General features: G+C 41.3%; 1 protein-coding gene across 1 annotated transcript in view; it reads right to left on the bottom strand.

The window, feature by feature from the left end:
• Window positions 1-7,937: 7,937 nt before the first annotated feature.
• cux1b (cut-like homeobox 1b) overlaps window positions 7,938-13,287 on the bottom strand; it is a 121,262-nt gene continuing 115,912 nt past the window's right edge. The window contains exons 19-22 of the mRNA XM_061682726.1: window positions 9,179-9,235; window positions 8,985-9,065; window positions 8,830-8,894; window positions 7,938-8,613 (exon numbers count right to left, since the gene is read on the bottom strand). Of these exons, the coding sequence (XP_061538710.1) occupies window positions 8,565-8,613; window positions 8,830-8,894; window positions 8,985-9,065; window positions 9,179-9,235 (252 nt within the window). The 3' untranslated portion in view covers window positions 7,938-8,564. The remainder of the gene's footprint in view (window positions 8,614-8,829; window positions 8,895-8,984; window positions 9,066-9,178; window positions 9,236-13,287) is intronic.

The raw sequence follows: 13,287 nt of genomic DNA, 5'->3' as shown, positions 1-13,287 counted from the left end.
CAGAGAAGTGGTAATGCCAATGAGGGCGCTCGATTTCTTATATAGTGGGGCAAAGGGTGACTTAGGCCGGATTCCAAAGTTAGCCACACTCCAAAAAAAAATCAAGAAAACTGAAATGGTGGGAAAACAATTGAACACAACTACATGGCGCTCGGTCTTGGCACATTTTCAGCAATTACCTTCAACCACGTATAATGTACTTCGGAACAAATCTCTGCATTTATTTGACAGGGTCTATAAAGAATATTGCTTATGCCATATGCGCGAGACCGTCCACATGGCTCGTTGACGTCTACCACTTTGTAGTTGTTCTGCAGCTTCCAGCGTACATGCGTCTTTACCGCTAATCCCCTCTGAGAGGATTGACCGTAGGCCTTCCACGACAAGGGCCGAGGGCCACGCCGCAATGGCTCGGTCGAGCAGAAAACAGCTGGTGCTGCTGGTGGAGCGGCTACTGACTGTATGTATGTATATATACGTATATATATGCACTGTACAGTTTTTATAAAGATGATTAAGTGGCAATTATGTGCTGTCTGTTTAACAATGCTTCAGACAAACATCATATGACTTTTCTTTAATGTCTTCTCGTACTTCTTTGACGATGACAAGAGTGAAGGGGAAAATGCATCTGAATAAAACAAACAAAAGAAAAAAGAAAGATACGTGGGCAGGGCAGTGGGGAGTGGGGGCGAGCTCTGTGCCTCTCCCCATAGACCCTCGCCTCTTATTGATCCTTGCGCACTTCCTGCCGGAGAGGATGAATCGACACGAGTCTCCCAGGGTGGGAACAGGGGGCGCTTCAACCTCTCGCTCAATGATGCATTGTGGGCTGCATACCACTACTGGTACATGGACACATCACTGGCTAAGTACAGTTCAGTTGGAGTTCACTTTTAAGTTCCATACATTTACATTTAATATTCAAGACCTGTTAGTTTTCAAACATTTATTTGGCTACATTTTTTTTATTGTCCTTTTATGTGCATTCCATTTTAATTAAGTTATTATAACCTTTTCTAAGTTTTCCTATCGTTAAAGTTCCTACATTTTACCAAACCAACATTTTCTAGTATTTGGGATGTAATATTGGCTCTTTGGTGCCTCAGTAACCAGGTGAAATATGAATTAAAATCATCCATGCATTCCTGAGTTCCAGATGTCTTTTCTGCCGAGAGGCCTGAAATCAGGTCATTCAAATTTCTCGAGCTTCTCTACATCACTCGCGAAGACCTCCGCCTGCCTCTCCGCTCCCAAGCCAGTGTGTCAACATAACAAACACATGTGCCCTCACAAGTGGGTCTTCTATATGGAGGCAATCAATCAGAGGAAAGGGGGCGGTCTTAGCCAAATATGGACAAAGCGGATACAAAACTGGGTCAAGCAGAAGTCGTTGTCAGAGGAGCCTTTCTGGACAGTCGTATAACAAAACCAAGGTGTGGTTTTTTTTTTGGTTTTTTCTTTTTTTAATGAAATTGATACTTTTATACCAAGTCCCTGTTAGAAAGTCACTCTATTAAAAGGTCTAAATGGCCAAAATATGGGACCTTTAAGCACAGTGTTAAAGTTCAACGTGTGCATAATATTCCAGTGATGCCTTGAAATGTGAGTATAATTTGTTCTGTGACTCAATAAGGAAAAGAGCAGTCAATAATATTGTACTTTATAAAAGAAGATAGTAATAACAATGAAATATAATGTAAATAATCTTTGTGCATCATGATTTACTGTGATTGTGTGGGTCCTTCTGGTGTATGCACCTTGGTCATCTGGGGGCAGTGTAATACAGACATACAGATGTCTAGTACATGGAGACATTCACAACCATTCAGTAAGCTGCAGTAATATCAGTCGTTTTTTTTGCAGAGGATATAGATCCTATGCCTGTGAATATTGTTCATGGTGTCTTCACATGTTGGTACTGTTTGTCTTCAAATATTTGTTGCTTAAAGTAATAACTTGTTTTATTGAAGCCAATTTTTTGCAAAACTATTCTGTCAAAACTGATGCTTGTTGAGAAGTGACTTGAGTTCACTGCCACTCGTATCTCAAAGTTTTGCTCACAAGCCAAAGCAAAATAATAATAATAATAATAATAATAATAATCGAACAAACAACAGCTCGTTGCAAGTTGGGTCACTTGTATCTCAGGGCTCCACTGACCACTTTTTAGCCATCCACCTATTTTCCGTTTCGCTTACCCTCACTAGGGTCGCAGGCGTGCTGGAGCCTATCCCAGCTATCTTTGGGCGAGAGGCGGGAGACAGCCTGAACTGGTCGTCGGCCAATTGCAGGGCACATATAAACAAACAATCATTCACAGCTACGGGCAATTAAGAGTCTTCCATTATCTACCATACATGTTTTCGGGATATGTGAGGAAACCGGAGTACCCGGAGAAAACCCACGCAGGCGCGGGGAGAACATGCAAAATCCACGCAGGCCAGGCCGGATTTGAACCCAGTAATTCACCGTGCCGCCCCACTTTTTAGCAAGAAATAAAAATAAAACCTCAAGTCTTGTTCTTGATGAAAGTCTAGGTCTACTATGCTACTGTATCTTATAGTTGGTCAGGGTGATGGTACTTGGATAGCCGAGTATTTTTTCAAGCTGGTATTTGAAGAAAAATGTTTGAAAACCTCTGCTGTACATCACCTAGTCAGAAAAAAATTCCTCCGCTGTACGTCACCTATTGAGAAAAAAAATCTCCCACTGGACACTTCATCAGGTACAGAATATAATGTCATCAAATGCAAGCCAAGTCTGGATTTCCAAATATAATGTTGACATTTTCATGCGTCATTGATTAGCACGCATTATGTTTAGACTTGGTGTGTGGGGTGGGGGTGTGATTGGTTGGGAACTGTAAGACAAACGGGTGGAGTTGTTGGGGGTTTAAAATAAATATGCTTTGAGTTGATTTCCTGTGAAAGCATCTAAAGTGGCTGAAGAGTGGAAATGGCCTCAGGGGGACCGCTTTGCGATCAATGTGTCAGCGGCCTTTCGAGACAAGTCGTCCTCAGTAGGCAGGAAAATGCCCCGCTGATGTGTGCAGAGCAATCTGCGTGCATCCAGGAACAAGAAAAGAGTCCATGTAGCTACTCCAAGACAACCCAACCAAAGATTTGTGAGAAAATGTCTTCCATAAACCTGATGAAGGAGGTTTGATTCCCAGTATGCAATCAATCTTGTGCTATTCTATGTACAACTATTTACGACATCACTCAATGTATCCTCCTCACAGTAGTGTTCCACTGGATTAAGTTCAATATTTTTGAAGGCAATTGAATATATACTGGCGGCGCAGCCCCAAACCTGACAATTTTTGTCACATTTCTCAGTTCCGGTCAGCAGTTGTCAATACCTTTTCTGCCATCCGAAGGTACCCTAGCAACTACTGTTTACAAACAGTATGAAACGGTCTATTGGCTCTCATTAGATTGTGCGCCTAACAAAGTGCCCAGTGAGCGTTCATGAATGATTTTTATGGTAACGCGAACCTGAATTTATCACAGAGACCACATTAAAAGTGTCACAAACAGATTACAACAAATTTCACTACACGTTAGCGCCGATGATGTTCGGGTGCATTGTTATGTAAGGGGTCACGGTGTTGATCTTCAAGTGCCTTAGTGTTAGGTAGGGGTCGTGGCATTGATCTTTGCGTGCCTTGTTATGTTAGGGGTCCCGGTGTTTATCTCTGTGTGCCATGTTGTAATGTTAGGCACCACGCCGCTGATCTTTGGGTGTTTTATTGTTATTTCTGGAGTTGCAGTGTTGTCTTCAGGAGCCTTATTATGTTTGGAGTCATGAAGTTGATCTTCAGATGACCGTTATGTGTTAAGAGTCACAGCGTTGATCTTCGAGTGGCTTATTGTTATGTTAGGAGGATTTCTGTCTTTTGAGTTCTCTCTCTCTAGGCAGTGATGTCACATTAATTCCACTGGTGCATGGCCCAAAATAGTACAGCAGCACACATCAGTAACACTGTACACAACGAGGGAGAGCACGTCACAAGAAAAATATTACTTGTGAAGAACATGCAGTGAATTGGAATGTAATAACAATTCCAAGTGCAACTTCATAACAGCGAAGCATCATTTTTGCCTTCCAGGAGACAAATGTGACATCTTGCATGCACATAAAACCCCACTGCTGCATAATGTAGAGTATATTTAAGGATTTCGAAATAGAGAGACACTTGTTTGGCGGGTTGCGAGTCTGGGGATGAATAACCCGCTTCAAATTCCCAATGCGGGTTGGGGTGGGGCAGGGGCCGATCCCGGAAGCACGTGACCAAGTGATTCAGCGAGACGCCATGTCGGAGCAAATCACCGGGCAACAACACGGATCCACCTGACGGAGGAGCTCTGTTTCCATGGCAACACCCATGGGGAGGAGGGGAGGGGGCGTTTGCTGTGGGAGGAAAGAAAGAACGATGGAAGAAAAGAAGGAATAGTTTGGAAGCTGAAACAGTACTGAGAGAACTGGGTGGAATCAAATGAATGAACACACACATGCCTGTGCGCACGCACTCACGCACACACACAGTCCGTATCCATGCAGCAGTCCTCAGCTCGTATTGGACTGAGCTTTTCAGCCACACAAAGAAGAAAGTGAATGAATGAATAAATGGGGATTTTACAGCAACTTAGCATAATGGCTCCTGGGGGGGGGGGTTGCCTGCCAAATGAAAGCACAAATTATTAGGAGAAATTGCATTACTTGTCTACAATTCTACATCTGCCATTGAAAAAAAGGTATGTGAGATCAAATAGAAATAAAGAAAATAAAGAAGCAACAAAACAAATAACAAAAACAGAAATACAATCATTTCAAAGGGAAAAAAATAATAAAACAACACAAACACAAAATGCAAGAAATAAAAACATAAAAACAACAAAAAATTGAAACAAAAACAAATACTAAAAAATACAAAAAAATAAACAATGGCACACAATGAATAAAACAGACAAAAAGCAACAAAAAAAATTTAAAATCAAAAACTCTTATAATATTAAATAATAATAATTAAAGAAATACAAAAGAAAAATACAATAGAACACAGAAACGGACAAAAATGCAAGAAAATAAAAAAAGACAAAAACTAAAAAAAAAATAATGAAATTGAGAACCTAAAAAACAAATACGCTCCATAAAAATGAAACAACAAATACAATAAAAATACATTTTAAAAAAACAAACAAAAATTTAAAAGAAAAAAAAGAAAATAGACAAAAATGAAATGATAGTTAATAAAAAATTAAGAAACGCAAAAACAAAATTAGAAACAAATTAAAATATAGTAATCAAGTACCAAAATATAAAAGAACAAAAAATAAACCAATACTCCATATAACAGGCTACATAAAAAATTGAATACAAGTAAATAAATAAAACAAATACAAAACACTAAAAACAACAGTAAAGAGCAAAAACTAAATAAAACAAAAAATAAATCTGGATTAAGAAATACTACAAAAAATATATATAAAACAAATTCAATAAAATAAAACAAAACCACCCACAATAAAATAAAATAAAAACAAAGAAATGTAATAAAATACAACACAAATAAATTCCATAGTTTGTACAATATGTGCTGGTGATGGAGAAAAATAATAATAATAATCTGACATTTTCAGCCATAAACTTCCATCTAACAAAAAAATATATATAATAGGAGGTACACTTTATGTCATCACTTTCCGTGAAAAATATGCATTTTGTTCTTATATTTCAAATGATGTACTCTTCCTTTTTAAAAAAATCTGGCATGAATAAAACAAAATTACAACTGAAATAGTTATGACAAAAGGTCATTTTAAAAACAAAATTTGTGTTTTGGAGGAAAGGAAATTATAATTTTCACTGGATGGCAATAATATATATACAAATGTACTGTGTAGTGCACATGCAAGTCGGAGAGAAGCTGTAAGACGAGTGACGCATGCATGTCAGATCCACTAAATTCATATTCATAATAAAAACAGAAGTTTACTGCCTTCTGCATGACAAATGAAACTTTAGACCATGAGAAAAAAGAATCCATTGTTCCTTAATCCGCTTCCTCACCGCAGGATGACATAAGCGCTTCTCCCACCCGCAAATAAACATGACACAGCAGCCAGCCAAGTGAGATGTCATCAAGAAGCAGTGACCCTCCACTGCGGTGCAAAATAACATGAAGCCATTAGGCCGTAAATATTTTAGAGCGGGGCTTGTCGAAGGATGCAAGGGTGAGGGGTGGAGTGTGATAAGGGGAGAACATTCGGGTTAAAAGGTGAATGGCGATTGTACAAAAAAATAAAAAATAAAAAGAGGAGCTCGATGATCAATCATGCTTGGGTGCAGGAAGTCCTTTTGTGCGCAGTGTGAGGCAGAATGTTTGCTAACAGTGGTGTAGAGGTTCGAATTCAAAAATGTGTACTTAAAGACATATGTCAAATAGACCTTTTCATTGCTTGTATACAAAAACAGCAGAAAATAAAAGTTTACACACCCGTTAAAATGTCAGGTTTTTGTGATTAAAAAAACAAGGCCAAAATTAATCATTTCAAAACCTTTTCCACCATCAATGAGACCTATAACATCCATCCATCCATCTATCCATTTTCTGAGCCGCTTCTCCTCACTAGGGTCGCGGGCGTGCTGGAGCCCATCCCAGCCATCATCGGGCAGGAGGCGGGGTACACCCTGAACTGGTTGCCACCCAATCGTAGGGCACACACAAACAAACAACCATTCGCACTCACATTCTCACCTACGGGCAATTTAGAGTTGTCAATTAACCTACCATGCATGTTTTTGGGATGTGGGAGGAAACCGGAGTGCCCGGAGAAAACCCACGCAGGCACGGGGGGAACATGCAAACTCCACACAAGCGGGGACGGTGATTGACCCTCGATCCTCAGAACTGTGAGGCAGACGCTCTAACCAGTCGTTCACCGTGCCGGAGACCTATGACATGTATAACATTAATATTTTCGAGAGGAAATAAAAAACAAAATAATGTGGTTGCACAAGTGTGCACTCTCTTTTATAACTGGGATGTGGCTGTGTTCAGAATTAATCAATTACTTTCAAAGTCATGTTAAATAGGAGTCAGCACACACCTGCCACCATTGCAGGTGCAGATGTAATACAGAAATAAAATTCAGATGTTCTCGTCGGCTTTTCCTGATATTTATTTTGCTTTCTTGCAACACCCTTAAGTTTTTGTGCTAATACTCACTGCCATTTGGAACTGTTCATAATTCCCTCCACATTGACTAAGGCCCCAGTTCCAGCTGAAGAAAAACAGACCCCAAACATGATGTCCCCTTGCTATCATGTCAAAGCCAGAAGGTAAGCAGAGCGGCATTGAGTTTTGTTGGTTGCACAGATTAGTGTTAGCATCTGATAAGCAGCACATACTTGATTGCTAGGTGAAGTGGTCAACTCTGGGTGGCAGTGGTAGGGTAAACTATTTGTGTTTGATATGAGAGAGTGAGAGTGAGTGAGTGAGTGAGTGAGTGAGTGAGAGAGAGAGAGAGAGAGAGAGAGAGAGATATAAATACTGACATTTTCAAATATTTGAATATTTGAATTTCCAATGAGAACCTGAGCGGTGTTCTATTGTTTGATGATGCATCGGTACACCACATACACAGTCTCGTGTACGAATTGCTGCATCCATGAGTGAAAATACTTTTTAAAAATGCTCTCCCCCTTTTGAGCGTTACATTGTGCTCTGTTAAGTTACTAATGTTGACACTTCAAATGTTACTTAAAACACAGCCTGTACATTTAGCAAAGGTTTTTATGGCTGATAACTACCATTTCCTTAATTTCCTTTGGAAACAATTATGAGTGCATCGTGCTCTACTGTATTTGTGACAGTAGCGTAATAATAATAGCAATTTGATCATTAATAGCATTGTTTCACAATACCAGAACTTGCTGCACAGCCTTTATTAGTAATAAATGTGCAATACAGAGAAGCTTCAGTAACTTTCATGCATATGCTCTTTATCTGAAGATCAATTGATTCCGTCGTCTTACTTATCTACTAATCAACCTTGTGGGAATTAATCATCAATTTTTAAATTGTAATAGCAATCAAGGAGATTTGTGCACCGAAAAAGTCACTTCATCACATGGCGTAGATGAACTGACTTACGTGTACGCTAATCCAATAAGGTTTGTGACTACCACGTCAATTCTGACCTGCTACAACACACAGTTTTTCATAATTAGTAGACCGTTTCGTCATTGATTCATTTGTAGATTGAAAGCCGACAAGGTCTTAAGATTGTTGTCACTTTAGTGGATTAAATCTCCTTAAATGACAAAAAAGCCACAAATCACAAGATATTATAACTATGCCCATAATTATCTGTTTGACTGCTTTCTATTAACTGCAATCTGGAAACATTAGGAAGGTAAAAGAAAAATGCAAAGCTACACTGCCCTACAGTGGAGGCGCCAGCTAACTGCAACAACAACCAGGAGTCTGAACGTGGCAGGTTCATCCAATGGAAAACAGGAAGAATGACATCACAGCACGACGCCTGCTTGCCACCTTAGAGGTTTTCGTCATTCTCATGGAAGCGATGCAAGTGGTCAGAGTACCTGAGAAGCACAGACAAACATGACATTTAGTCAATGCGAACAAGAAAAACAAAAGAATCTAAGAAATACATTTTAGAAGTCTATTCACAATCTAAAATGTTCACGTATGTCCACAAGTCTAAAATAAAAACAACAAAAAACTATTACAAGTATATCAGTAAATCAAAAGCAATAAAATGTATCTAAAAATGTGAACACATTGGAGTTCGGACTCACTTTTTGGCACAGAAAGCCGAGCAGTCTCTGCCAATGCTCTCGCTCCAAGCGGTCTTGTACAACACCTGTTAAAAAGTCAACCACAGGTTAGATGTTTTCGTATTTATTAATTTATTAGTTTTTAACGGAGAGGAGACAGTTCCCCTCTGACGCACCAAGAAGACCAGACAATGCAAGAGGAGGGTGTAGAAGAAGGCCACAGTGCGCGCCATTTTATTGGAGAGGATCACACGACCCTGAGGGACACGAGAAAAACAAGTTGGGTTCACACGTTGGTATTAGTGTGTGTGTGTGTGTGTGTGTGTGTGTGTGTGTGTGCGTGCGCACGCGTGCGTGCGAGAGATTGTACCAGGCTGAGGGTTGCTTTATCCCAAGGGCTGAGGCTCAAGTAGCGACGCTGACGCTCCTATCCACAGAAATCACAGCAGATGTGAACACATCACTTAAAAATGAACACAACAAAACAAAACAGGAGCGTGTGTGTGTGTGTGTGTGTGTGTGTATATGTATATATATATATATATATATATATATATATATATACTGACATTTTCAAATATTTGCTGTGGCAAATATTATATAAAACATTAATGTACTCCTTTTTGGGTTAGCGATATAGAGCGATAGAAATACACTATATTGCCAAAAGTATTTACCTGCTTTGACTCAGATATGCTTCCCATGGGCTCACCGCCTGTGGGAGGGGCAAAGGGGGTCGGGTGCCGTGTGAGCTGGGAGACCGCTGAAGTCGGGGACCTTAGCGGTCCGATCCCCGGCTACAGAAACTGGCTCGAGGGATGTGGAACGCCACATCTCTGGGAAGAAAAAAGCCTTAGGTGGTGTGCATGGTCGAGAAATTCCAGCTGGATATAGTCGGGCTGGCCTCGACACACAGCTTGGGCTCCGGTGTACCAGTCTTCTCGAGAGGCGTTGGACTCTCTTCCTCTGCTGTTGTCCACAGTGAGAGGCACCGAGCAGGTGTGGGTGTACTGATTACCTGATTAACTGATAAGAGTTGCATTCCGCTAGGGCTGCCCTTTATCACAGATTCTGAAAATTACCTTTATGGACAGAATTTCTAGGCGCAGCTGAGGTGTTAAGGGGGTCCGGTTTGGTTTTTGCAGATGATGTGGTTCTGATGGCTTCATCAAGCCGTGACCTTTAACTCTAACGGGACCGTTTCGCAGCAGAGTGTGAAGCGGCTGGGATGAAAAGGAGCACCTCCAAATCAGAGACCGTGGTTCTCAGTCAGAAAAGGGTGGAGTGCCCTCACAGGGGTGGGGAAGAGATCCTGCCCCAAGTGGAGGAGTTCAAGTTATCTCGAAGTCTTGTTCACGAGTGAGGGAAGAATGGAGCAGGAGTTCGACAGGCGGACCGGTGCAGCGTCTGCAGTGATGCGGACTCTGTATCGGTCTGTCGTGGTGAAGAAAGACCTGAGCAAAGCCAAAGGTATCCATTTACCAGTCGATCTATGTTCCTGCCCTCACCTATGGTCACAGGCTGTGGATCATGACCGAAAGAACAAGATCGCGGCTACAAGTGTGGCTGAAATATGTTTCCTCCGCAGGGTGTCTGGGCTCTCCCTGAGAGATAGGGATAGAGTCGAGACGCTGATCCTCCAAATCGAGAGGGGCCAGATGAGGTGGCTCCGGCATCTAGTTAGGATGCTCCCCGGACGCCTCCCTGGTGAGGTGTTCCGGGCACGTTTGACCGGGAGGAGGCCTCAGGGACGACCCAGGACACGCTGGAGAAACTATGTCTCCCGCCTGGCCTGGGAAGACCTCGGGATCCCCCCGGAAGAGCTAGATGAAGTAGCTGGGGAGAATGAAGTCTGGGCTTCCCTGCTTAAACTGCAGCCCCCGAGACCCGACCTCGGATAAGCTGAAGAAAATGGATGGCTGGATGGACTTAGATATGAATTTACAGTAAGTGATATACCATTCTTAAACCATCGAGTTTAATATGACATTGGTCCACTGACTGAAATTATAACATCTTAAACTCTTCTGGAAAGGCTTTCCACAAGGTATAGGTGTGTCTTTATGGGACTTTATGACCATCATTCCAGAAGTGCATTTGTAAGGTTACACGCTGATATTGGATGAGAAGGCCTACCTCTCACTCTTCGTTCTAATTCATCCAAAGGCATCCTCCAGGAAAACATTTAATTATTTTTTTGGGGCCATTTCTGAATTTTAAGTCAGTTCATTCTGTGTTGTGACATAACCCCTAACATCGCTCCATCGCTTAATACATTTAATATTAACATCCGTAAACTAATTAAGATAATTGTAAGCGCGTTTCCTAATTAATACTAGCGGATCAGCTCGTCGCCGATGTTACGTGTGGTTCGCGGTTCCGCTGGGACCACAACGTCAACACGAAAATACAAAAGACCAGTGCAACAAAGACGAGACTGGTTGATCTGATGAGCAAAAAATGTTGCTTAAACCTAAGAGCAATAGAGGATGTCCGCTCCAGAGGTGGGTAGAGTAGGCAAATATTGTACTCAAGTAAGCATACTGTTACTTGACGATAATGTGACTCAAGTAAAAAGTAGTCCTCCAAAAAATTACTTGGAGTAAAAGGTACACAGTGAAATAATTACTCAACTTCTGAGTAAATAGTGAGTAACTTCTAATTTTTTTTAACCACACAACGAACATCAATAAAATAAGGATAACAAAATAAAATGTTTTTTTCCTGCAAGGTGTTTTTGGGAGTTGTAAGTGCTATCCACGTTTGGGCAGATAGTGCCAGACATTGTTGCAAATACATGAAAGCTGTTGTTGTTGTTTGTCTAAATGTAAACACAAAATGGCCGCCACGTAGGTACGACACTCAGCCGGGCTGGCTGATCTAGTGTTAATACCTATGCCCGGGAGGCCCAATAGAAGACGTTGTGTGAAGTCATGTGACTTTCTTGTGTCGTTTGATTGGTGAACTAGACTTAAATGTCACTAGCGCTTAAACTGGACTGGCGTAAACGGCGCCCAATGCGGAAGTCGAATTCTCGCGCACGAAATAGTTGATAAAAAAGCAATATATAAATAAAAGTAGCGAGCGTCATTTAGATAATTGACACGGAGTAAAAGTACCGTTACCTCTAACAGCTGAAGCGGCTGAAGTGTTTTTTCTGGTGTCGTCAACTCCTGTGACTCCAAAAGCAGGTCCCGACCGCATGGGCGGAACCTCAGGCTGATGCGCTTTCGCATTTTAGTCCATCGTGGAGTAATATTCAGAAATTACGTCTGTGTGTGGATGGTGGATGTGTGGAATGGATCTAGCTGCCAGCGTTCAAGGAGTACGAAACAGCCTATGATGACAACAGCGACGGCGACCCCCCTCAGGAAAAATTCATCTGATCTGTACGATTCACGTATATGGCCTATTTTGAAAGGCGACTGATTTGCGTATATGTCTATAGGGTTGAGGTCAGGACTCTGTGCAGGCCAGTCAAGTTAATCTACATCACACCTTGATTTGTGCATTGATGCACAGTCATGATGGAACAGGTAGGGGCCATCTCCAAACTGTTCCTACAAAGTAAGAAATCTAAAAAATATTAGCACCTGAGCTCCAGTGAAAGGAGCTCTGAATGCTTCAGCATACCATGAGATTTTAGACAAACAAGTTTGGGGATTACCCCTTCCTGTTCCAACATGTCTGCGCACCGGTGCAGCACAAAGCAAGGTCCATAAAGACATGAATGAGAGAATTTGGGATGGATGAACTTGACTGGCCTGCACAGAGTCCTGCCCTCAACCCGATAGAACACCTTTGGTTAATTTTGAGTGGACAGTGAGTCAGGCCTTCTCGTCCAACATCAGTGTGTGATCTCACAAATATGCTCTTGGAAGAATGGGCAAAAATTCTCGTAAACCCACTCCTAAGCGTTGTTGAAAGCCTTCTCAGAAGAGTTGAAGCTGATACGGCAGCAAAGGGTGGACCAACATCATATTAAACCATATGGATTTTGGATTTAAAATCATATGTGAGTCAAGGCAGGTGAGTGAATACATTTTGCAATATCGTGTAGATCGATAGGCAAATAATACAGAGAATTAACGAGAAAGATACAGAGACAGAATTGGAGCTACAGAAAGCTAGAGATGGCTATAGATATAGATAGATACAGTAGATAGAGACAGATAGCGATCGATAGCTGGATAGATGGAGAGATTGATCGATCAATCAGTACAAGAAAGAGAGCTAGCGAGAGCTAGAGATAGATTGACTGATAGTGATAGACAGAGAGAACTAGCAATACAGCGATAGATCAAAAGAAACAATGAGGGGGGGAGAGACAGACAGATTGACAGAGAATTTTTGAGAAACATTAACACAGATACAGTCGAAAGAGATAGATCAATAAGATAGGATAGATGAGATATATAGAGCGAAGACAGATAGAGCGAGAAAGACAGATAGAGGGATAGATTTAGAAATGCAAAGCCA

This window comes from Phycodurus eques, chromosome 7 (assembly GCF_024500275.1).
Source record: "Phycodurus eques isolate BA_2022a chromosome 7, UOR_Pequ_1.1, whole genome shotgun sequence".
In the NCBI taxonomy this organism is placed as follows: domain Eukaryota; kingdom Metazoa; phylum Chordata; class Actinopteri; order Syngnathiformes; family Syngnathidae; genus Phycodurus; species Phycodurus eques.
Note: the sequence above shows the minus strand (reverse complement) of the source record. Positions and strands in the feature narration are given on the sequence as shown.